At 43.2% G+C, this 27,992-nt stretch overlaps 2 protein-coding genes across 5 annotated transcripts; one reads left to right on the top strand and one right to left on the bottom strand.

Moving 5' to 3' along the window:
* Positions 1–22: 22 nt before the first annotated feature.
* znf106a (zinc finger protein 106a) lies at positions 23–15,976 on the top strand. The gene is made up of 22 exons (XM_047610524.1): positions 23–104; positions 2,670–2,752; positions 2,952–3,013; positions 4,387–4,581; positions 5,399–7,192; positions 7,275–7,728; positions 7,803–7,872; positions 7,967–8,121; positions 8,746–8,806; positions 8,908–9,213; positions 9,532–10,285; positions 10,677–10,717; positions 11,169–11,314; positions 11,854–11,988; positions 12,071–12,187; positions 12,287–12,478; positions 13,463–13,525; positions 13,628–13,747; positions 13,994–14,065; positions 14,163–14,234; positions 14,320–14,466; positions 14,544–15,976. Exons 2-22 carry the CDS (start codon positions 2,699–2,701, stop codon positions 14,598–14,600), a joined length of 5,067 nt encoding a protein of 1,688 aa, XP_047466480.1. The 5' UTR covers positions 23–104; positions 2,670–2,698; the 3' UTR covers positions 14,601–15,976.
* capn3a (calpain 3a, (p94)) lies at positions 15,677–27,986 on the bottom strand. 4 transcript variants are annotated; one of them, XM_047610525.1, is made up of 21 exons: positions 27,509–27,986; positions 27,218–27,287; positions 26,462–26,580; positions 25,282–25,415; positions 24,959–25,127; positions 24,566–24,649; positions 24,339–24,433; positions 24,181–24,258; positions 23,949–24,109; positions 23,691–23,860; positions 23,485–23,496; positions 23,155–23,363; positions 21,897–21,933; positions 21,180–21,263; positions 20,962–21,019; positions 19,898–19,971; positions 19,556–19,624; positions 19,394–19,472; positions 18,329–18,445; positions 17,094–17,152; positions 15,677–16,882 (listed from the first exon to the last, which is right to left on the bottom strand). In XM_047610525.1, the coding sequence occupies exons 1-21, from the start codon at positions 27,758–27,760 to the stop codon at positions 16,856–16,858; spliced, it is 2,157 nt and encodes a 718-aa protein (XP_047466481.1). In that variant the 5' UTR covers positions 27,761–27,986; the 3' UTR covers positions 15,677–16,855. The 4 variants fall into 4 exon arrangements, with proteins under 4 accessions (XP_047466481.1, XP_047466482.1, XP_047466483.1 ...); XM_047610526.1 differs by having other exon boundaries at positions 21,186–21,263; positions 27,509–27,983; XM_047610527.1 differs by having other exon boundaries at positions 19,907–19,971; positions 27,509–27,979.
* Between the last annotated feature and the right edge of the window lie 6 nt (positions 27,987–27,992).

Raw genomic sequence — 27,992 nt, 5'->3', positions numbered from 1 at the left:
GTCTAGGCTGCCGAAACCAAAGAAGAAGAAGAAGATGTTGTTGTTAGCTGCAAAGGATGGATGCAAACATGCTGTAGTCCGACACAGTTTTGGATGTTATTAAGGTAGTAAACAACCCAGACTTCGTATTCGTGGCGTATATAAGCATAACTAAACTGTCGAAGCTGTGCTCCCTTAGAATTCAATTATTTGTCCGTTTATGTGTGGTTTAACGTTGGTGTTTGTTGTTAGCATGTCATTGCTAACATGCTAACGTACTAACTATAGTTTAGCACCAAGTAAACGAAAACAGTGAGACACGGTTCGTATTAACAAATTATATTATTTATTTTATTCTGTTCTCGAGTCAGACAGTCCTGTTGCCTTGTTGTTTTATTTTCGAGGGGCAGCTAAGTAGTAACAGCCAGTTGCGTTTTTGGCTGCATGTTGTGCCAACTTTATGTTATTGTTATTGTTTTTTTTTTAAACTAATGTTTTTATTTGACATACACACACATGAAGACAACCCCAACAAACACGGACGAAATGTGTTTCAGCATTAGCAAAAAGTACTTTACAAATACCAGGAATAATAATAATAATTATAATATAAAACAAAAAGTCAAAGAAGGAGGTGACCAGATTCCTGTGCTAGTAATGACCATCTTTCAACAGGTAAAATACTTTATTCATCCCTTGGAGAAAATTCGAGAAAAAACAAGGTGTAATCTTGTGTTGCTGTGGAAATAGAAGTTGCTTTTCTCCACGATAAACACATTTATTTGTATTTTTTTACCCTGTTTCTCCATTGCATTATGTCTGTGGCTTTAACCGGGAAGATGTTATCATATTTTTAGCATAGTTTCTTTGCAAGATTAGGTATTTTTATCCGTCATACTGTCTGGAATTGTACCCAGTATGTACAGTGCTGGCTCCAAAGGGAAATTAATACCAAGAAATCCCATGTTTTTTGGGGCAGCCCCAGAATATATGACTGAAGTCACCCAACGCTTCACACTCCCTCCAGCGCAGTTCACCTGTATTACTGGATTCCAACTTCATAATTTGGAGTGTTCAAATAGTTTGTGAAATTTACTAAAAGAAAACTACATAACTTTGCTCGCTTGCTACCACAGGTGGTAAAATACTGCACTACTCGAAATGATAAACTCCTGAACTAGGTAGCTTACATGCTAACATTTGTCAATAGTGCTGTATATTGTTGATAAGAGTGGAAGTTGTTGCCAGTGTTTGAGTAAATGTGATTTATTTGGTTGCTCTGTCTTATTCAGAAAAACGCCCTGCAAGATAGTTTGAACTCAAAGTTATTTTTTATTGAATTTTTTTTTTTTTTTTAATATATCTTCAGATACAGCTGTCGTTTGTAATTTCTGCACGATGCTAGCAACAGAAACGCTTTTAACTGCAATCTGTGTATTTTAAAACATTTTGTCATGGCTACATAATTATCTAACATGACTGTTTAGAAATGAATCAAGCATCTCTCACTGTCCCGTCTGCTGCTCTCTAAAGATTCACAGACTGAGAGGGAATATGATCTTATTAATGTTATAAACAGCCGGTGCTTTGGAAGTAAACAAACAAGACACAGGGTTAATTATATATTTAACGTCAGTGAAGATGGGAAGATGGGAAAGTTGTGTTTCGGCAGATGGACAATAAAGCTTTAACAAACTTAAGGTTCATCTTTGTGCACATTTATTTTAGGAATTTGCTTCTTTAGTTTTGTTCTCACATGTTAAAAATCCACATAAGAACATTGTCATTGTCTGTGGAAGGGTTAGACGGCCAGTTTTTCTAGTTTGTGATGATTAGCCTGTTTGAGGAATCCTTTATGGAATTGTTTTGATTCATTCCTCTCCTGAGTCAAACTTGGTCTCATGCACTCACTGATATTAGATTCTCCGAGCCCATGTCATGTGTTTTAAGTCCTTAAACTTAAATAAATAGTGATAACACATTATTTGTGGGCTCCCTTTCAGAGCACACAGGGTCAAAATGCAATAAAAATAAAAACAGATTTAAAAAGTATATAGACATGAGATGAAAGAGAAAGTGATTTAAAGGGAGGAAGCTGTTTTAAAAAGATGAGTTTTGAGTTTGGATTTGAAGGTTGTAAGAGAGTTTATGTTTCAGATATAAATAATAGATATGGGAGCAATGATTCCCTTTAATGTGGGTGTATCTGAGCTCTCTGTGCCTCCCCAAATTCATACACCAGCAACATTTCATTACAAAGGCCTCCACATGACACGAGACCTTGAGCAGCAGTTGACTCGCGGCTGGCGTTCGTTTCTCACCCTGTTTGTGACCGTTAAACAAGTCCAGACTTAGCCCCGGTGCTGCCACGGCTCTAACTCCTGGCTGCAGAGCTGCTCTATCAGCAGACTAGATTTAGACTAGTGTCCAGGTTGAACTCTGCTGGCGTCCAGGATGTAGCACAGAGGTATGTTGTTGAAAGGTGTGGTTGTTTTAAAAAAAAAAAAAACAAACAAACGTGATCCTCCTACTATGATGACGTGTCCCGGTCCAATGGTGATCACTCACATACCGCACACAGCGGCGTTATTTGTTGTCATGAAATCCAGTTGAGGTAAAACCACAACTGTTTAAAAATCAGGATGATATCCTTGAGTCATTTAACTTGAATAAGTTCTTTCTTTTGACAGTAATGGGCTGAGATCTACCTGCATTCAAAATGGCTAGAGAAAGGAAGTGCATCCTTTGTGAAACAGTCTGCGTGTCCAAGCAGGTAATTGATTTATGATTAATAACATAAACGTGTGTGAAAGAAATATGAAGCACAGTGTTCTGATAACCTAACTTTAATTGTTTGTACTCATCTTTTTTATTAGTCTTATTCTACATTGCTGGGACGTGTAGTTTGAGGATCCTTCACGCTTTTTTTATTTACTTAAATTAAATATTCTTTGTGCGATACGTGTCTGCAGGAGATGGATGAACACATGAGGAGTATGCTCCACCACCGCGAGCTGGAGAAGCTCAAAGGCCGGTGAGTTTTCTCCAAAGATCACAAACCGCAGAGGTCGTTCCCGTTAAAGCAGAGTGGTATCCTATGTGGAAAAACTCTAACTGCGAAAATACAAATTTTGACTTTGTCTCAAGTATTTTGTACAGTATTCGGGTCACGAGGCACGTGTGGACACGTGCTCGTCCTGAGTGGATGTGTGTGGGGGGGAGGGCAGCTGTCTCCACTGTGGCACATATATTTAGACACAATCTCTCCGGAACAACAGCCGCGGCCGTTAGGAGGCAACTGGCGATCTTGTGACTGCCATGTAGATTACCACAAGTATGCGGCCTGTGGCTGATATGGAAGAATCTCGAGAGGAGCGAATACTGATTCAGTGGCTGGAATTTCATTTAGTTATTCATATGCACAGACGACATCTTATGGAGCATTGTGTTTGGGTGCATCTATTAATTAATTGTAACACTTTTAATTGTATTTATATCTTGCTCTTGTGCAGAACCTTTGAAATTGCGGGATGATTCGTAATAAACAGCATGCAAATGCATTTTTTTTTCACAATTTTAATGGACTATTCTGAGTTTCAAATATCTGGAAAGGTTTACACTTTCTCCACTACTGCAGCAGAGAAGTTATGCGTCAGATAAAAGTAACCCTATCTCATTGAGGAAGAGCTTACCAGCTGCACGAGAGGTCAGAAAATGGCAGCGTGCCCTGACATAGATTTGAAAAAAAGAAACTGAGAAGGAGCCAGAAAACCCTCGGCCCCTCTCAGAATCACAGGATGGCATACTTGGGAGAGGTTTTTGAAGTGAGCAGCTGCACTCGACTCCGGTTACAGAGACTGTGCAGGGGATTGGTCGCCGCGGATCCTGAGGCCTGTTCTAATAACACGCTGTCCTGCAGGGGAGGGGGAGGGGAGGGGGGTGCTAGGTCCTGGCTCTCGAAGCTCAGTGTGAGGTCAAATACAGACATCGCCTTGTGTAGAGTCTCAGAGCGCAGCGGACACCATCATGACAACGCACTAGGCTGAGGGCGCCGTGCCTCGCTCCCCTCCACGCTCTGTGCTGCATGGCTGGACACAAACAGCTCGATTAGCTCGCTTCTCTGCGTCCAGCCAGCCTGGCTGCTCCTCCTGCTCTCGCCCTGACACCTATGGCCCGCTAAAGAAACACCGACCAAAGATCAGGATGATAAAGATTTAAACTTTTTTTTTGTTTTGTTTTTTTCAACAAGGGAAAATTACAAGTTAGCAACCTCCTGATCTGTGACTAGTAGAGAATTCGGACTTGTTTTGAAGGATTGTTGAGTATTCTCCTCTCCTGATTTAATTAAGAGAAAGTAAAGATGCCTGAAGGATCGATTGAACGGCCGCTCTCGCCTTCCCTCCCCAGGGACTGTGGACACGAGTGCCGAGTGTGTAAGGTGGAGGTGGTGAGCCTGACCGACTACGCCAGCCACATTTCCAGCCCCACGCACAAGCAGAACGTGGAGGCTGCCGAACAGAAGCATGCGTGGAACGACCGGGATGAGGACTACTTCGACCAAACCTTGGTCGACTTGATTGAAAAGAGGAAAGAACAGAGCAGGTGAGAAGAACATTTAAATTGTGCTTTTATTATATATATATATTGATTTATGGCTAGGGTGTCAAAAATGTGTCGCTTTAAAGGGGAAATCAGTAAAAAGTTGGTGTTATTTTACCATTTATATAATTAATATAGATTGTTCTAAGTTCTATTTATTCCACATATGAGAAATTACCTTGTCACAGTAGCGCAGACATTATCAAATATGAAAAAATGCATGAAATATACAAGAATATAACAGCACCCTGACTGATTAAAAAATGCTGAAAAAAATTGGAATATAATGTATTCTAATTGTTAGTGCAAAAAAAAGCACATTATTGTGCAAAAGAAATGTCGCATTTGCAAAAATATGTATATTTTTAGACATTAAAAAAGTAGTCTGAGCGTCATCGGTGGATTTCAGCTCATGATAAGCATAAATAAATAAACATAAGCGTCTCATAATTCATATTTTTATGCTTGAATTGTAAATGGAAAGACAAGTGATGGCTCACGAGCTCTGGTTTGTGTGTACATACGCCGTGAATAGACTCGGCGATGCTCACTGGCTTCATTTAGTCACTGCTCCACCGCGAGCTGCGACCGGAGTCATATGTCAGGACTGTAGGCTAAAAAAAAAAGCATGACTGCACACTCAAAGTTCAGACACATGCTGCCTTCAGTTTAATGCCTTCCACAAATAGAAAAACACAGTGAAACATCGTCACCTTTTGGTGCTTTGGTGATGCCAGAAAACAAACCTCTAATAGATTCTTATGAGACTTAACCTTAAAAATAAAAAGGTACATATAATATTTATAACCTTTGCTTGTAGAAAAGAGAAGGAGGCTGCCGCTGCAAAGCAAGCTCAAGAAGAAGAAGATTGCCGCCGAAAGGAGGCGTTTCAGCAGAGGCTACAGGAGGCGAAGGATCGCTACCGCTGGAAGTGCGGCTGGAAGCAGCAGTCGCCGGAGTTCGGTGGATCCGGTCACCACGGTTCTTGGTACCAGAGCAACCGGTATGACGCGCGAGACGGGGAGGCGCGACCCTGGAACCACAACAAACAGGGGAAGAGTTCCACGTGGCACGCTCAGCAGCCTCCCAACTTGCAGAAGTGGGCGTCTGGAGAATTCGCGGGTGGACGCATGCACGGCCAGGAAGGGCGCAGCAACAAGACCTGGGGTCAGAGCGCGTTTTCTGGCAGCCAGCAAAGCCGGCTGCCTTGGCTCAGCAACGGAGGCAGCAGTAACGGGCTCTATGGCCGCAACAATATTTCAGAGTACGCTCAAAAGAGCCGCCCTCTGAGCTTATTGGGGCCTCCGCCGAGTTTCTTTGCCCACGCTCTGAACCAGTTTCAGAGTAAGGGGAATGATGAAGGTGGTCAACAGGGTGCTGGGTCTCACAATGGAGAGGGACAATCAGCCGACCATAACAGTAACAAGAGCGCGAAGACTTTTGGCAGCAACCCAAAGCTGGACAAAGCGTGTCGTTGGTCGCCCTATCCAGTCGCGAAGGGTTTTGAATCCCTTCCCCATACCGATGCAAATCCATCAGAGAAGTATAACAAAATCGCCAAACCACAGAAGCAAGAGAGAACACCAGAAACCAGTGGCTTTAGCAGGCAGTCTCGACCTGAACAGAAATCAGGGCAGTTCACCTCAAGTAGACAAAGCGTCGAAGAGAAAGACAGACATAACGCAAACCCCTCGTCGAAACCCAGAGATGGGAGTAGCAGCAGCAGTCGAAGCAGCAGTTCGCAGAGAGACGAGCAGCAGAAAACCTCCTCCGGTTCTTCCCGTCAGAAGGCAAATAAGGATTTGCTACTCGCAGATCGTAAGATGTCATCGGTTCCTGGTCTCGGTAGCGGAGGTCAAGTCAGCGTGACTTTCAGTAAAGTTCAAGCACAATCAAAACCGACCGGAAAGCAGAGTGAAGCCAGAGCTTCGCCGGTCGGGCCCCTCCAGTCCAGAAAAGAACGACAGCTCCCGGAATCGTTACTGAAAGCCAGACAGATCGCGTTAGAACGGAGGGCCTCGTTGGAGGAACAGCAAAGGGACCAGAGTCAGATGGGAGTGAACAAAGAGAACAGCTGCAGGCAGAACGCAGCCAAGCCAACGTCACCGGACGCAGCCAGAGAAGAAAAGCTTTCGTCGCCGCCCTCGGACGGCGGCCAGTTTCTCCAGTCGTTGCAGGTTAGCACCTCCACCGCGGAGGGCTCGGAGGCTGCGGCGTCGGAGAAGCAGCCCAGCTCGGCGTCTCCAGACGAGTCCATGCAGGTGGCCGAGGCCGGGCAGAGCTCGGAGAGCGACGCCTCCAGGAGCGGGGACGCGCAGACGGTCTCGGGGTCGAACAGTCTGTCCAAGCTGGACCTTCCCCCCGTCTTAAAGCGCGACCTCACCAAACACATCAGCTCCAAGAGCAAAGCCGGCAGCCTGGAGCCCAACCTGAACATTGCCAGGCGGGTGCGTAACGTGAGCGAGTCGCGGAGGAGCGACTCGGAAAAGGACTCGGGGCTCAAACCGACCGTGCGGCAGCTCATCAGCTCCTCTGGCTCTCGGCGCAATGTCAACTGGGAGCAGGTTTACCAGGAGGTCAGGAAGAAGCAGGACAAGGGGAAAGGCATGCCGCGGTGAGTTCATAGCGGTTTATTCTTTAGTGGTATTCAGCTTCCTCTAGCTCAACGTTTGTCTTGTTTCTGTACTGTCCTCCAGGTTTGGGATCGAGATGGTGCCATGTGAGCAAGAGTACCAAAGCCAGGAGGAGGGGGACATACCCCTGTTGGAGGGTTTCCAATGGGAAGCATTGATGGAAAGCTCTTCGCAGGGCGCCTCCAGAAAACGCTCCTTATCAGAGAGCAGCCTCGCCCCCGGATTCACTAACTCCCTGTTTACATCCCTCATATCAAATGAGAGGGCGCAGGGAGAAGACCTCGGCTCGGAGCAGCAGGCCTCGGCCGTTTCTCCCAGCGACGGCAACGTATCTGCACGAGGAAATCCAGACAATCAGCCAGAGACGCTCGGTCAGTTTGAGAAGAAGCAGCCGGAAAAAATCGAGTCGGAGACGGCGCGAGTCCTCCAGAGATCGGAGTCGGTGCTCGGGGACAGCAGCTCAGGGACGGAGCAGTGCGACGCTCAGGGGACGGGAAAGAGGCGAAGAGCAACGGGGGTGAGTTTAGGAAACTTTTTTTTCTTTAATAACATGCAGAATATGCAGCCCTGACTCTCCTTTCTCTCTTGCAGGATGTTCCAAGTACAGAGTCTTCTTGTTTGGAACATAACAACAAAAGAAGGAAGGTCAAACCCAAAAGAGGTTAGTATTCACATTAGAAATTAAGGACGTCCTCGTAATTCGCCGCCTGTTTTCACCACTGATCTCTGATCTGTGTGTTCTGTGTTTGGTGCAGAGCGTTTACACATCGACCAGCTGCTGGCAGTGTCCCTACGGGAGGACGAGCTGAGTCGGTCCCTGCAGCATGTGGACACCAGCCTGGTCCAGGCCCGGGCCGCGCTGGAGGCCGCCTACATGGAGGTGCAGCGCCTCATGGTGGTTAAACAGCAGGTGTGTGTTTGCATTCAGGCTACGTCTTACTCTGGTGACATACAAACTGAAGCTTTAACCTACCGAGACCCTGCGTCCTCATATGGGGACGTTACATTTTAGGTTTGCGGCAGCTTCTTATTCTACTTCTCATCAGATTTAGTTCTTAAAGAACTTCTTTACTCGTGATTATTTACCTTTCAAGTTTGATATAAAGTGCACATTTAATAAATGATGTCAATAGTGACGATAATGAGCACGTACTCAATTGAGGATGTTTGGACTTAATTGTTTGAAGTTTTTTCCTCAGGTATTATAATAAATAGTTTTATATTTTCTTACACTTTGGTGACTTTATTATAATATACAGCACATGTCTTCAACGGGGGGTAATGCAGGGGGGTCGCAAAATCATTTTTTTCTTTAAATACACATTGACAAGAATCCAATATGTATTAGTAGAGGGATAAGGGCTTAATATTGAATGCAGAATGATAATAGTAATAATTGGCACTATTCCAGACAAAAACCTGGGTCTCAGGAGGTTAAGTTTCAGTTTATGAGGAGGTAAAAAATAGATTTACCTGCAGTAATAAATCACTAACAAGCAGAAATATACCATTGTATGACCTTGTCTTTTCTTAGATGACCGAAGAGATGAGCACACTAAGAAACAAGCGCATTGATTTACTAAAAGGAATGCAAGGTGAGGACATAATTTTTTGGTCATACCACCCAGCCATAGTTTGATGTGTAAAATAAATGCTAAATAGAATGAGCCACTAATTGTTCTATTTCTTTCTTCAGGCTCCGCGGAGGAAGCGCCTCTGCTCAAACTTAAAGAGGAGAGGATGGATGCAGAAGAAACTGGGCCTCGCGTACCTTCCTTCGTTTCCTCTGTGGCGAACGCTGCCGCCCCGAGTCCTAATCAGGCTGCAGACTGCGCCTCCCCTCCGTCCTCCAGCCTCCCCTTCACGCCTGTGGTCATCAAGCAGGAGCCGCAGTCCCCGGTCCACGTCAGCGCCGAGCAGGATGCCGCAGACAGCGCCACCCACTTCGCTCACAGCACCACTCTGGAGCTCCCAGTCGCTCCGGCCACCGATTCTCCATCAGGTAACTGCTATCAGCGCTTCTTATGCCAGACAGGTATATGCACTTACTTCTGGTGGTAATATAGAAAGAAAAATTTTTAAATAATAAAACGCAGTAGAAAAAGAACACATAAGAAAATATCCTTAGACCTCATGAGTGTAAATATCAATCTTTAATGGGCAGTTTTACACATATTTCAACAGTATTTCTCATTTTCAGTTTAAATAATAGAAGGTTCATATCTTTATTTAATTAGTTTAATTTAGCTGCAGCAAAAAAACGTTAAATCATCACATCTGCAGCATATTAATCCATTTGCATTTCAAACTTTTTTTGCAGATTCTGTCGATAACTTCCAGCCTTCTCCTGAGAGAAAACCTGAGCCGTGCCAAGATAATAACGCTGGAGAGCATTCAGAGTGCAAAGAGAAGTCGCCAGAGACGACCGAGAAGACCGCGCAGGCGTCGAGGAACTCCCTGAGCCCTTCGTCAGACTCCAAAAAGCTCCTCTCGCCCAGCAGGAGAAGCTCCGAGGTCGGGAGCGTCGTCGACTCCGCAGACATCCAGACGTCCGCCCAGTCCCCCCCGGCGCCTCCGGTCTTCCACCTGCCGCCCTCTCCGTCCGAACTGAGGAGTGGGAAGCGCGTGCGGAAGCTGAAGAAGAGGAAGGCGCTGAAGAAGGCTCAGGGGGCGGAGCAGCCGGAGAGCAGCGAGACGGAGGTGGACGAGGAGGCCTCGCGTCCCCGGTGGCTCCGGACGCGGAGGAGGCCCAGTGGAGGCTCTCAGGTCAGCACCTCCAGCGTCCCGACGGAGAACGGGGACACGAACGCGGGGGCCAACCAGAAGGCTCAGACGAGGGCCAGCGTCAAACTCGAGAGGGAGGACAGAACTTCGGTGGCGGAGCGTCCTCCGGTGGACCCTGCTGATCTCACGCTGGATTCTGAAGAAAGCATGGAGGTCACTGCAGCCGGCGCGGACGCCATGCCTCCACCTCCAGACCGGGTCCCAGACTCCTCCAGGCCTCAGCCGCAGAGCCTGGCCTGCAACGAGGTCTCCTCCACCAGCGACATGGATTTGTGTAAATCGTCCGAGAGGTGAGTCGTCGTCTGCAAAACGTAGATTCCACGGCTTTGCATTTGATTGTTTATTGTTTAAATTCATCTCCAACATAAAAGAACAAAAGAAACACAGGTTAATCTACTTCTACAAATAAAGTGTTTGTTCTAAAGTTGCATCAATCAAATTCAACGTCAGATTTTCTCATTAAGTATGAACGAAAACATAATAAACAAAAACTATTTTATTTTTTATCCTTTTCATCTTAAATGTGTCACTTTGGTTTTCAGTTGCATTGCATAGGTTTGTAAAAATAAATGCACAAAAGTTTGATTCTGGTCGTTTCTTGATTATAAAGTGATGAGACTTTATACTGACTAATATTCTGCTGCTATATTTAATCTAATTAACCTTTTTTCCTCCCTACAGTGACATGCCATTTGCCCTCACGTTGCCTAAGAACTCCTCAGGTACGTTCATCTCTCACTAGGATCAAATATTAGTACTTAAAAATATGTTTTTTGTTTTTTTGTTTTATCTTTGGTGTCACTTTTTATCACCCCCTTTGTCTCAGTAATTGCTGGAATCGTAGCTCGCCAGTGAAGCTAAACATAAAGTCATCTAATAGCAGCCAGAATTAGAAATGTCACACTCTGTGACCAAATTAAAATAGACCCTGCGGGGCCCAAATTACTTTTTAAGGGCAGGATATTCATAGAGCTGTTAGCTGACGTCGGATGACGCGGTGCAGCAGTGATGAATGGACGTAGCTCAGGCTCAAAATAATACAAACCCTTCACTTAGTAAATGTTTGATTGAACGTATAGAGTTTAGAACAGCAGAACTGGATAAATCTAGAGACTTGAGACTTGGATTCTCATTTATTTGTGCTGTTTTTTTTTTTTTTTGTTTGTTTCCCAGACGCCTCCTCTGACCACGGCGAGGACGACATGCCCACCGAGGGAGCGTTCGAGGGCCACCAGGAGGCGGTGAACGCCATGCAGATCCACAACGGGCTGCTGTACACGTGCTCCGGAGACCGAACCGTTAAAGCCTTTGACCTGGTGGTGGGTGCATCTCTACTGATTTACATGAAAGTGTGTCTGTGACGGTTCTCAGTCATCCAGGTCCAAAATAAAGGCAACTGGACTTACAGGGATTCTTGAAGTCGTCCAGTCGCCTTTCTTTAAACACGCTTTGGTTTACCATGAAAGTGGTCATGTCTGGTGGTAGTATTTTTTTTTCAACTGCTCCAAATCACAGAATTCTTGTTGCAGCAAAATAAAGTTAATTTTCATTTTAATAATTGGCTTTTTATCCTGTGAACAACTGTGACCTGACGAGTCGGCTGCAGCTCCTCATCTAACAGCTCCTCCTCGTTTCAAAGATTTAGTTTGTTTTAGCCTCAGTCTCTTGGCTTCCATCTGATCGTGTGGCGTTTTTGTTTCCAGATATTTGTTTACAGAGGTTGCAGTAGCAGTAACTTAATACACGTACCGATGAGCCATAACATTATGACCACACTGCTAATATTATATGAGGGTGTCTGGAAACAAGGTCAAGATCTGTTCTAAATATATATACTTTTCAAATTAATTGTTTGCAGAGCCATAAATGTGTTGGTGTGTTCGAGGGCCACAGCTCCAGAGTGAGCTGCCTGCTGGTGTCTGCAGCTCCGTCCCTCCATCATCGCCTTTACTCTGGTTCCAGTGACCAAACCATCCGCTGCTACAGCCTCAAGGTAAAATAAATAAATAAATAAATGTATCTTAAGGTTTAGTCCCTCAAAGCATTCACTCAGTCTCTGTTCTTCTGGTCCGTAGACACAAGAACTGGAGCAGCAGTTTCCTCTGTCGGACCGAGTCCTCTGCCTCCACAGCCGCTGGAGGACGTTGTACGCGGGGATGGCCAACGGCACCGTGGTGACCTTTAACCTCAAGGTAAATCAGAAGATTCCTTTATTAAACAGTGTGCTGCAGCCAAAGGCTGTTTGCATGAAATGTAGTCAGCACCAGCTCATTTCCCCGTCCTCCCCTCAGACAAACAAGCAGACGGACGTGTTCGAGTGCCACGGGCCGCGGGCCGTGAGCTGTCTGGCCTCGTCTCAGGAGGGGGCCCGGAGGATCCTGCTGGTCGGCTCCTACGACAACACCATCAGCGTGAGGGACGCCAAGAACGGACTGCTGCTGCGTACGCTGAAGGGACACACCAAGACTGTGCTCTGCATGAAGGTCAAGCCAAACGTTTTTATTTTGACTGACACCACACAAGAGCCAGCACAGAGATATTCAAAGCTTCCGTGGTTTATAGTGTTGGAGGATGCACAGATATCTCTGTCGTTGGTCTTTTTATTTGTTTGCCAAGATATAGTCGAGTTAGGTCTAGGGTTGTCACATCCAAGCTGGAGTAAAGGCTGAAGGATGATGTGAGGCTTGCCTTTAGTTTTGCCTTCAGTAAGTCGAATGCAGCTCCATCACGTTAAGATCAGCTGATGGACATTTCACAATGTTTCATTTCTGTCCCTTCAGAAACTCCTGGGTTGTTTTAGCAGTTTCTTTTCAGCTCCTAAAATGGTTGTGGTTCCTAAACCCTTCCTACAAATTAGATTCATTAATGCAGAGAGTTTGCACTTTAAGGCCCAACTGAGATACGATACGATACGATACGATAAAATACGATAAGATACGATATAATAAGATAAGATACGATACAATGAGATACGATACAATAAGATACAATATGATACAATACGATACAATACGATACAATACGATACGATACAATAAGATACAATACGATACAATACGATACGATACAATAAGATACAATATGATACAATACGATACAATACGATACGATACAATACGATACGATACAATACGATACGATACAATAAGATACAATATGATACGATACGATACAATAAGATAAGATACGATATGATACGATACAGTAAGATATGATACGATAAGCCTTTATTGGAGAAATTTGCAGTGCTGCAGACTGTTTAAAGGACCATGAACAAGATAAAAAAAAAAGTAAAACTTTAAATTAAATAAATACAAAAAATAGAATATTAAATAGAAGTTGTACATATTGCTCATGATAAAACATAGGTAAGTTATTGCACAGATTTTAAAGATGTTTTAAGCCTGTTTGTGTCGAGACAATAATACTGATTTTCATCCTCATCGTTTCCTCTCTGTCTCTCTCAGGTGGTCAATGACCTGGTGTTCAGTGGATCCAGCGATCAGTGCGTCTACGCCCACAACATCCACGTGAGTTCTTCACACGTTTATCAGTGGCACGTCTCAAAACCTGACAAGTCTTTATTTATATTTATATATATATATATATATGTATAAAACTGTGTGTTGCAGACGGGGGAGCTGGTTCGGGTCTATAAGGGCCACAGTCACGCTGTCACCGTGGTGACCGTCCTGGGGAAGGTGATGGTGACGGCCTGTCTGGACAAACGGGTCCGCGTCTACGACCTGCAGGTGTGCACCCTCAAACCCTCCGTCTATGAGTTATATTAGTCTCAGTTAGACTTAAAGGCGAGGAATGTAGAAATCTTCACTCCGCCCTCCCCGTTCGCACGCTTAAACCCAGCCTGAATTATAATACGCTAACAGGCTAATTATTGAATTTGGACAAAAGTAAATTTCATACCCTGTCTTTAATTTTGGACGTTGAGGCCTTTGTGTGTTTAAACTGTTAAAATCTGTTGTTTTTTTCTTCCACAGTCTCATGAGCAGCTGCAGGTCTACGGCGGACACAAGGACATGGTGATGTGTATGGCTGTCCAGAAGAACATGGTGAGAGGCCTGCGTGGCTTTACTTTGCACGATCTTTGTCGCATATTTTGGGGGAAAGCTTGAGCGTAAAGACTAACCTCTGACTTAACGTCTCCAGATCTACACCGGCTGTTACGACGGCAGCGTGCAGGCCGTCAAGCTCAACCTGATGCAGAACTACAGATGCTGGGTAACTGAAAACCGCCGTCCTCACCTGTTTAGGAAGGCTTTCTGATTGATGCATGAGCTTTAAAAGATGTAACTTGTGTGGACAGTGGCACGGCTGCTCGCTGGTCTTCGGGCTCATGGAGCATCTGCAGCAGCACCTGATCAACGACCACACCAGCGTCAAATTCCAGACGCTCAAGTGCCGCTGGAAGAACTGTGAAGAGTTTTTCTGCTCGCGCAACAGCTCCAAGAAGGTACGAATATATTTAGTAAAAACACATTTTCAGATTGTTAGAGGAGGATTTGGAGGGTGACGCTTCGTGTGTTGCAGGGGATGCTGGTGCACATGCAGAAACACGCTGAGGAGGAGACCGAAGTGGAGCCTTAGGGGCTGATGGTGGGAACCTAGTTTCTCCCTCGGCCCTTTTCCTGTAGTCTGTACCCGCCCCTCTCCTGTTAACCTCCCATATTGGGGGGGCCACGTTCTCTCATCAGCGCTCCTGTTTGGAGCCTGACGAGCGGCGTCTCGACGACTCCATCCTTTATGTTCGGTGTTGGAATCCAACCATAATACAATCTTTAAAGGAGGGTTGGTTGCGCTGCTGTTGTCATTATTCTTTTTTTTTTTTTTTTTTTTTTTACAAAACATGCCTTTCTCTCTCTCTCTCTCTCTCTCTCTGTCCGACCACTACACTTCCTTCCTGTTTTCACTGACCAAAAAAAAAAAGTAAACGACGACAAAGAACAACCTGACTTTTGTTTGCTGGAGAAACGTCAGAGTTGCCGGTGTTCGAGGGACCTGTCACGCTTTCCGATAACCGTCCTCCAGACTGGCTGGCTACAACATGGCATGGGCTGAGAGATGTTTTTTATTGTTGTTGTGCAGTTGTTGGTGTTGAGCAACCTGTTTTATTTTTATTTGAGTAATGAGCTCATGAGGAGGGATTTCAACGTATCCTCATAGATCACGGTTAACGGTGTGATTGTTTCTTATGAAGGAGTTTTTTTTTTTTTTTTGGTTTGGGTTTTCATTTTACTTTCAGAAAAAGAAAACACAGTTTCTATCTTTATTTATTTGTTGCTCGTTGAGACGGTTGATAGACGCAGGAGGGACTTTGTTGTGTGGCCTGAGGTTGCAGTGATAACAGAAACCAGGAGATGGCGCCGTGTGTCGTTTGTGTGCGTGTGCTCCTTTATTCCTCGACAGATTGTTTTTTTTTTTGTTTTTTTTTAACCCCGTTTCGAGTGAGTGCGACGGGCGGGTTTGAGGAATTTATTTTATATTTGAGCATTTCCCCACAGTAAATATGATGATTCGTGGAGGTGAAGGATGTTTAGAGGAGGTGTTTGATGGAAGAGCTTGAAGGGAAGAATTAGGATTCATCTCCCATGCCATACCTCACCCTCTTAGGAGAAAAACAAAAAGAAGACAACAAGTGGTAGAACAAAGCCACTTTTTTTTTCTTTTTTTAAGGAATATTTCACCCACTTTTTAATCTGCGTAAAAGCCCAGCTGATGCTCTGCTGGAAGCTCAAAGAGCTGCTTGTTGCGTTTGTTCTTAGCCGAGTTAATCTCAGAGCCGCCACTTCTCCTCACTGACTCGCTATTTACGACGGAGGGAAAGCCGTGCAGGTCGCCTCACACCCAGCATTCCTGAGTTTCTTCACGTTTTTCAGTTGTTATCAACGTTCTGAAGAGATGTTTTATAAGTGCAATCTTAAATAAAAGTTATAAATAAAAGAAAATGTTTGCAACTCCAAAAATGTTTGTCATGTTTGTCTTAAAAACAACAGAAAGCAGTCAAACCGATAACTACACATTCATTTATTTGGTTAAAAATGCATTACACTCATTCGACCAAAGCCTTAATAGAAAGAAAAATAAAAGCTGCAGTCCAACCCATTAGCCATATTCTTTCTAATCCATATTTGAACCTCGAGTGTCTGTGTTGTGGAAAATAAATAAGACGAAAAAACTCGTCGGCTCCGCGGTTTCGTTCGTGAGACTCATCTTCGTGAGAGACTGGCGGACTGGACACAGTTGATGGAGATGGACAGAAGAAGCCTGAGTTTGTCCACTAGGGGGCGCTGTCTGGTGGCGCTCGACACGGCTCGGCAGCACAGTGAAACCAGGAGGATTGTTTTATTGACAAAAATAAGTGTAGCTACGTCCTTCCTGTAACTAGCTTTCAGAGATGTAAAAGAGGAAGAAAGGCCCCTGCTGCTCGGCCCGATGACAGAAGATGAGGAGTGGTTTAAAGGAGGAGAACAGAAATGTGTTGAGTTGAGTCGCTGTGAGGTATTGTGACAAAATAAAATAAAATAAGAGAGGTTGTGTGTGTTTGCTGCCTGAGAGTGTTTCGGTAAAATAAGAGTCAAAACAAAACCCATGACTGAAAAGAGACCGGAGGTATGTGAGGACGAAAGGTGGAGAAGGAAATGCCTGAGATCTACTGTCGATGGAGAGAAATGGAAACCGAGAAGAGGAAGAGGAAGAGGAAGAGGAAAAGCAGAGCAGAGCGGGGCCTGGACTCAGGGGAGGGTGAGGCTGGAGGTGGATGAAAGCGAACGGCGGTCGGGCACACTGAATACTGAGGTAAAGGCTGGCAGGTCTGGTCCTCACATGGGAGGAGATGGGCCTCTCTAGGCGTACATGGTCAACTGGAGCCACTGCAGACGGAGACAAGAGGATGAGGAGACGAGGACAGGAGGACAGGGTTCATACCATGCATTAAGAGTTAGACAGTCTGTCTAGGAAGAAACTCAAGTTTCTCTGCAGACCACATTTTAACCTTTAAGAGATCAATTCAGATCTTTATTATCCCCAAGTGATAAAACTATATATATATATGTCCAAACATTATCTTAAATGTATTATTACCTCCAGGACACTGAGTCTGATGGTGCCATCTCCGTCCTGATCAAAGGCCTGGAACGCCCCTGAGAATAAAAAGACATCAAGTGTGTTTTAACTCGTCTATGAACAGAGAGAGAAATGCAAAATGAAAATGAAAAATAGTGCTTTTAATACAGTGAGACATTATTTAAACGGGTAACTATGTTTTAATTTAAAAGAGATAAATAGAATTTATTCAGGACAAACTGAACGAATCCATGGATCTCAACTTGAGATGCTGCAGCTTCTGTTTTTATTTAATTTAAAGAGACCACCTCCCCCTAAGTAACCGGAGCAGAGGATTTAAATTATGGGAAAACACTTGATTAGATGAACAATTAGCACACGACCCCTGGTGCACGATTAGTCATCAGTGTTTCCCAAACCATTTTCCAGAAAATTCCAGTTTAAGGAAACTGACAACTGACTTTTTTTTTGTCATTGTTGGGTCAGAGATTGGAGCAGATGCGACATTTAGCAGAAAAGAAACCGATTTCATTGGGACATTAAAGCATTAAAGCACAGTGTGAAACTTTAAGTATCTAACAGCTATGTTTGATTTAAGGTAAATAGACCAAATGCTATAAAAAAAAATGTATGTACACATTTTAAACCCTAGAAATCATTCATCCTTTTCTAGTATTCACCAACATTCAGACTGAATTAGTTTCCAGAGACTTTGGGAGCTCCATTGCAATTTAAAAACCCTAAATTAGAGTCATTTAGAAGTGCTTTAGTCTGGTTATTGCTGAATTATCAAACTCCTCCACCGGCTTAAATCAGAGATTCTTAACCGGGGGTCTGGAGACCCCTAGTGGTCTGTGGTGTAATTGCAAGGGGTCCGTGAAAATAAAATATCCTTTAAAAAACATTTATAGAAATAGAATTATTTTACTATATTTACTGTATGTGACATTTATCTACATAAACTACAGAGGGGAACAAGATTTTTTTCTCTAATTACAAATAGAAAATCTCTATTTCAAATTATGAGGCTCCTACTGTTTCAGTGGACATACACCATTCATTTCTTAATAATGCTCTTATTATTAGACATCTGCAGGAAGGTGTTAATTGCATGGTCAGGTTAGCACTTGATATTAAACTAAGCTAATTTTTCTACCCTGAGGACTCAAATATATGCAAGGGGGTGCAGGGCCCCAAAAAAAGTTGAGCATCACTGGCTTGGATGTGTCCGATGTATCTCAGAGCCGACTTACTGAACATGGCCTCGAGCCGAACCAGACAGCTGATGAAGCTGTCGAAGTCGATGTTCATGCTCTCGTTGGCGTAGCGCATGGAGATGATGTCGTACAGCTGGTTGTTGAGACGGAAGCCTGAGCGGGACACAAGACACATGACTGTACAGTGACGAGAACATTTAGAGGACGGGTTCGAGCCGTAAGTTCATCTGCAGCAAAGACTGAATGAGCACAGAGAGAGAGATCAGCCGGTGGGACTGTGGTCTGTAAGAAAGGAGGATGAACAGGACGGCTGGTGGGATGGATTAGCTTGTGGCTAATAATGTGCTCGAGGACAGAACGTCCATGGATCAGTTCATCAGGTTTAACTTGTGTTTTAGAAAACAGAAATGTTCCAAATGGATAAAATTTTTAATTATATAAATATGCATCATATAAAAGCTAATTCATAAAATTAGCAGTAGCTTTAGTAGCACTGTGTGAACTTTTAGCTCGTTTTCATTTTATTTGCTGAGGTTTTGAGTTAAAAGACAAACTTTCAATGGAAAATATTCTGTTTTTTTAACCATAACAGATTCATGAGATGAAAAGAAGATTTTTTTTTATTAAATAACTTACTATATATATTTCTAGATATATTTATTAGCTTAATTCTTTGCCTCAGCATCTTTGCAGCCTTCCTCTTCTTGCATATCATGTCGTGCACACGTCATATTTTGGTTTTTGATGTAAAACAAACAAAAATTGTCAAGAAAACTAAATTCCATTCACCTCCACTGAAATCAAATTATATCTCAAAACCTCAGCAAAGAAAATTCAGTCAACAGAAACTGATATTTGGAGATTCTCATCAATCCATGTCATGTTATACTTTATATTAACCCGGGTGTTCTCCACCATCATCCATCATTTACAACTAAAGACTCTGATAAAATGTCTTCAAGAAAACTCAAATAAGTCCAGTTGTTTTTGTTCTAGCTTTGTTTTTTAGATATATCATGACCTGGATGATCTGAATTTAGCTTATTAAATTAACTGTAACAGAAATAAAGAAATAAATGAAGAAAGTGTGCGTGTTGTTACCTGCATCGTTGACAGCGTTCCTCATCTCGTAGCTGTTGATGGTACCGGACTGGTCGGCGTTGTAGTGTTTAAATATTCCCTGAAAAAGAGCAGGTTTTATCTACGTCACGCACATGAGCTAAAAAACTACCGAACGCTAGAAAGCGACGTCTAAACTCCCACCTGCCACTGTTTGATCTTATTCCACAGATGTCTGAACTCCTGAAGGTTCAGTCTGCCCGTCCCGTCCATCTAAACACACGCAGTTAAGACCAAACACGAGCAACAGACTGTTCACTTCAAGCTGCAGCATAACAGAGAAAAAGGAAATCACTGAGGTGACGTTTGAGGTCGGGGGTCAAATTGTGAATGTGTTTAGGGGTGGAGGAGGTGGTGGGGGCAGGGGTGTGGGTGGGGGGGTGACTGGAGACCTAGACCCTGTGAGCGTCCATCACAGACCCTGCCACGGGTCTCGGCAGACTGTGCCTCCTAGAGACGACGCAGTCGGCCCGATGCACTCGATACAAAGGATACGTCCATCAGAGCTATCATGCTCCTGCAGCTCTCCAGGCTGAAGCCCTCGGTGTTCAGGTCCTTATCTGGAGGGAGAGAGATGATGATTATTAATATTATTAAAACTTAATGTCACAGACTTCAAGTCTCATCTCAGCTACAAGTTCATTACATAAACATAACAGTATTCAGGTGAATTTCTACATAAGCGTATTGCATTCAAATTAAAAAAAAAATTACTTTTTGGTTTGTTTTTTGGGATAATTATTTCTGTTTTTCTGAGTAATATATACACATTTTTGGTTTGTTTTTCAGAGTATGTTTTTCATATTTTTTTTTCTTGTTTTCAGATTTTTTGTTCCCCCAAATTATTGAGGTACTTCGAAGTCCCGTGAGAACCACCAGCCCGCCAGTGGTTCTGGTGGTTCTTGATTTAAATTAAACAAGCCCAAAAATAAATAAATTAAAAATTATAAACATATATTACTCAGAAAAACAGAAATAATTAGCCCAGAAATCAAACCAAAAAATAAATTACCAGATTTTTTTTTCAAGTAAATGCAATACCCTTCCATACATTTCTTCTATTAAAAAGTGTAATATATCTTATCTTATATTAGCTTATCAAAGATAAATACAAAAAAAAAACATAGGAATAAACATTTGTTTAAAAAAATAAATAAATTACTTTTTCTTGTCATTGTTGGACATAATAACCATATTAATGTACATTTCTTTAAGCTACTGTAGAAGTATCAATTATTTTCCATTTTTCTGGACTGAGGCTCCCATTAAGTCACATATTGGAATAAAGAGTCAGAGCAGAGGCATGAAAGTTTGAGAACGTGTTTCATTGGATGCAGAATTAGTACACGCCCCTTAGTGCAGGGTGAGTCAGCGACGTACTACAAACATTTGTCAGGATAATTAATAATAAAATGACTTTTTCTTGTCATTGTTAGATCAGAGTAGAAAATATCATTATAGTTTTACAGTTTTAAAATAATAGAAAGCAACAGTGTCACATTTAAATATCAAGGAATACAAACAAAGTGAAAACCATTCAGCTGACTCACGTTTGGTGATCACTCTGTTAAGAACGTTTTTTAGTTCGTTGGCTGAGATTTCCATTTCCTGAGAGACAGAAGTGGTCGCGCAGAGACATGGAAGTAGAAGAAGAACAAGAAGAAGACAGGATATAGATGTTGTAACACATGTTTTTTAGATATTAGTTGCAGTTAAAACAGGCTTGGATTGTAAAAGTTTTCTTAAGTACGTAAATTTCTCTCCCTACACTCACGTCGCCGGCTATTTCCTGAAAAATAGTCCGGAACTGCTGGTCCTCCTCGCTCTCCTCTCCTGCCGAGGCCGGGGCCGGCTGAAGCGCCACGGAGCAGCGAAGTAGAGAAGAAGGCGAGGAAATAAAAGAAATCTGAAGATTAGCCGTGTGTCTGAGTCATTTCTGTGACTTGTTCAACCTTTTCGTGAAAATCAGATTGAAGGTAGAAGCACGGTGGTGGCAGCATCATGCTGTGTTTGTAAAATGATATTTATCTTGTAATATATCAGTAAATATTGTTACTTTTAATATTGGATATATACTGTATATATTTTATCTTGCCTTTCTTATCGTAGTTTCCATCGTTGAGTTGAGAGAATTTCCAGGTTTCATATATTTTTAATTAATTTACATTTATTTGTAGAAATCTGTTCACACTTTTACGGTTAAAACAGAACGGCAGAAAACATCTGATGTGGTAAATACTTTCTTATAGGGGCTCTACTTTTCACCTTTAAATTACACATTAAATAAAAGCATAAATTAAAATCAAATGACCAAAATTTTTTAAATTTCCGTCACAAACACTTGAAGATTTCAAATTTGTATGTGATGGATGTTTTTCACAAGTTGCAAAGAAACATAACATAAATGAATAAAATAAGGATTTATTGACCACAAAAAAGGTTAAATCTTTATAAGGATGTAGAAGAAAAACGAGAGGACACTTACCACTGGATGGTCGGCCTCGATCCTGTTCTCTATCTCCCTGGATGAAGATGAACAAACAGCGGTCACCATGGTGACAACATCCTCTCATCTGGACCATAAGCCTGTTCTCTCCTATTCTTTACAGATACTGAGCAAATAAATTAATAAAACTGACAGTTTCTAGAGGCTTATAGTCCCATAATCCTGCTGCACTGTAAATGTAAAAATAATAAACTGTTAAATGAAGCTGTGAATAAAGTGTGTTAGTTTTATACCACCTGTTGCTTCCTCCCGTCAAGTGTTTTCTCTTGTTTTGGGCAATCCTGATTTTTTTTTTTTTAACTTTAATTAGCCTTATGAATAACTAATTTTCATGATCCATGGTCCGGCCCCCCGGTCTGGTCCTCCACGGGCAGCAAGGGAGGGGAGGTGGCTGTTTTGTAGAGTATGCAGCACTGAATGCTTAAAGAACGTTTACCAGATCGTGCCCATATCTGAAGTCGCTTGTCCTAAAAAAGATTCCATAACAGCTTCGAACTGGGGCCGATTTCGTCCAGCTCTACAAATCAAATCGCCGTTAAAACAGTTTGTTCTTGGTGGTTTTGTGTCCCACCCGCCAAGCACTCCGACACAAGCCCCCAACCCCCATCAGCAGACACACAAACCCGCACAGTAAAAGGCAGATTCTAGCAAGCAGGGCTGGGAACATTTGCTTTTTGTTTATCTGTAAAAGACTTGTAACACTGCTGAGCGTCTCTTAATAATTCTGTTTTGTTTTGCATATTAAAATGCATATTCATTGGGATATTAACAGCATTGTTTAGCCAAATTGTTCATCTGCAGCAAATTAAATTAATCTGTATAATTTATTTGAGCAAAAATGCCAAAAACTTGCCTGTTTCTTAATCTTAAATAGGATTTTTTTCTTTGTCTGATTTGAGAGTAAAAGGTACATCTTTAAATGTGAGACTGGATGGATGTTACTCCTACTTTTTCTGATTAAATCTTAATTTAAATTGGTCTCAAACAGTGTTGCAACTCTCAGAAATTCCTTCAATTTGAGTTTTTCCACATTAATATACTCCACTTCCTAGAAATGACAATCAGTGCAAAGAATCTAACATGACTTTTATGTTTATTTGTATTCTATACCCAGCCCTACTTAAAAAAAAATGAAATGAAGTAATACACCAATAAAAATACTCTCTATGGTGGCGTCCTCATGCAGCCTAGTGCGCCCCCTGCAGGTCACCCCCCCACCTCGCCCTCACCCACTCACTCTGAGGTGTTCCTCTTTTCGGAGAAGACTCGCAGGATGAACTCTCCCTCCTGGTGCGGCTCGTACGTGGAGGGAACGATGACGTACTCGCCGGGGCTGAGGCGGAAGCGCTGGGTCACCTCGCGCAGGTTGATGTAGGACTTGCAGCGAGCCTTGGAGGCGTTGAAGAGGAAGAAGTCCTTCTGCATGTGCTGCTTGTTTCCGTGCATCTGGAGGGGAGGTCATGACAGTTACTGTACATATATTAAATAATAGATAACTAATTTGTAAATTGTGTGATTAACTTGCAAACTCTTTCTCCAGTGTGAGTGTGGTTTACATCTTTCTTACCTCCTTTGGCACCTGCAGAAAGAAAGAGGCAACATCAGGATTGAAGTCTTTTAAAAATTAATAAAACATAGAGACATGTTTCTTTTTACTAATTTCTTTAAAAGACTAGGAAACAATCAAAATGGGAATTTAAACAAATGCTAAGAAACGTTGTTATTTAATCTGCCCTAACGCTCCAACCAGCCAACGAGAACCAGCGCGGACACCTCGTAAATGGCGAATCCGATGGTGAAGAGGTTGGCCCCCATCTTGCGCTCTTTCCGCCTGTTCTTCTGCATCAGCGCCACCACGAAGGTGCAGACCACCTCGTTGTCCTCGGGGTCGTCGTCCTCCTCCAGCAGACGGAGGCGGTACTGAGGGTTGGTCCAGAAAGTATCTGCGGGACATTTCAGCTAGCATTTAGGTTTCTTTGACGATATTTTACCAGGAACTGGAACGAGCGTCAGCGTCACTCTGGACGGTACCTGGGTAGTTCCTGCAGCCTCCGGCCGAGCAGCCTCTCACCCAGCGGCCCTCGTTCACGGAAACCGTCCACTTGTGGATCTTATCGTCCTCCAGGGCGTCGGGGGTGAGGTTGCAGATCTCGATCTTGGTGTAGTTCTTCTTGAAGTCCTCGAACGACATCCTGGACGGAAACAGAACGTTTAGATACTTCGCAGACTCTACAGTGAAAAGCCGAGACGACGTTCCACCGACCAGAACTCTCCGTCCTCGGCGCTCTGGTGCTGCAGCTTGTCTTTATCGGCCTTGGAGAGCGTGGCCCACTCCTTGGAGCTGTCGGAGAGAAGATCTCGTTAAAGTCTTCAGAGTAAGTTTTTAATTCAGGCTAAAGATCGAGATTAAAACATCCTCACTTGTCGCTCCAGGGGCCGTTCCATTCCACCTGACCCCACGGGTTTCTGAGACGCACCAGGCGAACTTTAGAGTCTTTGTGCTGGGACGGTTTACACTGCAGGGACACACACAAGTTGGAGGTTCTCATATTTGAATTTGCATGCCCCTCATGTAAACCCCCTCCCCCCATAATAAGACAAACGTTTGGGATCGTCCCACGCGCTATTATCCCCTGGCTGAGCTTTACCTCGTCCACGGCCGTCACAGAATAGGCGTGACCTTTCACAAGACCCGTCACGGTACGAGTCTCGAAGCGAGCAGGAACCAGGGACTGTGGATAAAGGATAAAGGAAATATTTAATGTCTGTGGAGGGCATGCAGCTCATCATATAGTGGAAAAAATTAAACAGATCATTATGAAGCAGAAATAATAAAAATCAGTGAATAAATACCACAAGCTCAATGTGAAATAACCATCGTAAACATGTTGCTTTTGCTTAAATAGTTAAAAAGTTAGTGTAATGTAAATAAACCATGCATTGCTTCTGAGTTTGGTTTTAAATAATCTAAGGTTTACCACAGAGCTTTATTAAATTAAACTATATTTTAGAAGTAGGAATGAGATTAAAAGGTGTCTCACGTCGATGGAGCAGCCCATGAGCGAGCCCCTCTCCAGAGCTTTCTTCATGATCTTGTAGAGCTCTTTAGGAGCCTCCTTCATCTCGTAGAACTCGGTGACTCCACCGGTGAAGTCCTCCATGGCCTCCGTGGTGTTTCCACCCTTCAGGGCCTCGTAGGAGCCGTGCAGCCTGAAAACAGAGAGACGCTACGTTCATCGACGAATCAAAATGTGCAAGTTTAAAGCCTAAATCTGCAGCCGGGAGGGATCCAAAGACGTGGGATGTGTCGGTAATTTATCTTCCTTTCATGTAACGTGAACAGTCGGAGAGTAAAGCGGCTCACTTGGCGTAGGCCTTCTCCAGCAGGGCGCTCCAGAACTCGTTCCTCTCGGCGGACTTGGTGAAGACCAGCTGGTTGTTGAAAGTCGGGATGCGGTCGTCAATGACGACGTCGACCCAGTCGCCGTAACGCCAGAACTGAGGGGATACAGGAGGAGGTCAGGGAGGAGAAGTGAAAAAACATTTCTTCAACTTTTTATGATTAGTCACTTTTAGTAAAGTCTTTTTAAACTTTGGACCTTGGTCACCGTCTTCTATCCGTTTATTTATTCTAATTTATCACCCCTACACCAAAGGTTTTTTTTTACTTATTCACAAAAAGAAGCACTATTTTTTTCTGTTTATTCCACAATCATTTAATTAATTTTTTGAGAGCGGCTAAACTGTTTCCAGGATTCATTTTTACTGGACAATTACAATAAAAAATACAATAAATATAATACAATAAAAAAGATCCTATCTTCTTTTAGTATCTTATTATTTGTTTATTCAGAAAATTAAATAAAAAACTTTAAAGTCAGAGTTTAACTTCACACCGAGCTACTGGGGAAGGAAATCTGCTACACAAGACGGGCATCTTGTCTTTTATTGTTTTTAAGAGCCTGTTGGATACGACAGATTTAAAATAAAAAAATAAAAAAAGACAAGAAAGTTTTTTCATTTCAGACATTCTCCTAACCCTGCTGTGAAACACATTTCTGGCCGTCAGTTTGCAGATGTTTTGAAATCAAAAACCAAAGCCGTGTCAGTTTAATTAAGTTAATTTAGTTCATTTTAAATTAATTTGTTTATGTTATAGACTTTACATTCAGGGTCTTCAAATATGTTGGGCTACATAGAAAACTGTGTTGTGAACGCAGTGAGGAAGAAAGAAGTGTGCTCTCAGCCGTTAGCTCTAACTTAGCCTTGTGCTAACGCTACTGTGGTTTGTTCTGTTGTGTCAGAGGTGTTAGCTGAGTTAGCATTGTTCAGGTGATTTATATTTAGCTCTCATGCACAAAAAGAAAACTCATCAGACTCTTATATGTACAACAAAACTGCCTGAAAATATTAATGAGATGATGAAGGTCAACTTATTGAAGCTCTAACATCCACTTATGGGTTTAGTTTTCCGTAAATTGATTTTAAGAAGGTATAAAATGATAAAAACAGAAGTGGAGACTGAACAGGTGATTGTTTCTGACCTGGAAGTGGAAGATGCCGGCATAGCTGTCTGAGTAGCTTTGCTCGTGGGGAACCACTCGATAGAGAAGCTTCTCATTCAGGGTGAGACAGGCAATAGCAGCCAGCAGCCAGCAGTCACCTGGACACAGAAAGACGAAGCTTCAAATAATGTCTTTAATAAGAGGAAACAGCCACCGGGTGATAAGATCTGCTCCTGGGATGAAGTGTCTGATAAATGTTCAGTAGTGGAGCTCTACAGCCTCTCATCAACATCTCTCCTGGATGTAGTTTTTTGTTTTGTTTTTTGTTTTTTTGTTTTGCATGAGGAAAAGAAACGCTGCTGACGTCTGCATTCTCTGATTGGGGGACAGTGTCAAAAGTTTTTCAACGGGGAACGGTTAACAGTGTCTGCCAGGACTTTTGTCCCTTTATTTGTGGTCCAATCTGAACAACAATGAGAAGTGCTGCTGGATGGATTCCCTTCCAAAAGAGTAGGCACAATACGAGGGGAGGGAGGAGGGAGGGAGGGAGGGAGGCAGGGAGGCCGTGTGCAGGGAATACACGGGATGTTTGCCACCATGTTATCACCTAAACACTTCCCAACATGTCTTGTGTGTGTTATTTTTTTTGTTTTTTTGCTTCAGTCAGCAGGGTTCCCACATCTAGAAAGAGCTAAACAATGACAGGATGATGCTCCTCTCCAGCGTTTCACTGTAGTTTCACTGCAAAAAGAATAAATGTGATCCGATCGTTGACATGAATAAAGCTTGATTTACCGAGATCTCCCTGGCAGATGTCGGTCCTGCTGGCTCCTCCGACGATGAACTGGGGATTCTCACAGATTTCCTGCAGAAGACAAACCACAAACAGGAGTTAACGTCACTTCAGGGTCGACTAAGAATCAGTCGGACGTCTCTGCTGCAAACACTGAAAACTTCACAAATATAAGTTGATGTTATTGGACGTTCCTTTAATTCCACTCCCTCCTGTGGTATTTCAGGTCCATCCTCAGGTAACATCCCTCGTCAGCTCTAACAAAATAACACCCTGAACCCTCTCCGTCCTACCTTAGGCCGCTTCCAGACGATGTTCTTGACCTTGTTGGACTTGTGCCCGAGCTCCTTGAAGCCCAGAGACTCGACGGTGGCCGGGAAAGAGTCATCCTCGAACAGGCTCTTCCTCTGAATGCACTCCTGTCTCAGGGTGTTGTAGTCCTGGCCGTTGAAGCGCAGGGGCTTGTTCAGGGACCCTTCCCCGTCCCTCCGCTCTCGTTCCCGGATCAACCGGTCGCAGAAAAAGCCAGACGGTGTATAAGGCATCTCGTCTCGGCTCGCTTCCTCTCTTCCGTGTTTTTTTTTTTTTTTTTTGGGGAGGGCAAAAGAAAAAACTGGCTTTTACCTCTTGTACTAAAGTCTTACAAGCCCTAAAGACCCTGGCATAAATCCAAACAGCTAATATCTGATTGGCTCTTCCTTTGCGTGACGTCCCCCTCCCCTTCGTCACAGAGTCGATGCTCGGTGTGAAAGAGACATTCACTCCACATGCATTCAC

This window comes from Mugil cephalus, chromosome 17 (assembly GCF_022458985.1).
Source record: "Mugil cephalus isolate CIBA_MC_2020 chromosome 17, CIBA_Mcephalus_1.1, whole genome shotgun sequence".
Lineage (NCBI taxonomy): Eukaryota > Metazoa > Chordata > Actinopteri > Mugiliformes > Mugilidae > Mugil > Mugil cephalus.
This window is presented reverse-complemented; position numbering and strand designations above follow the sequence as displayed.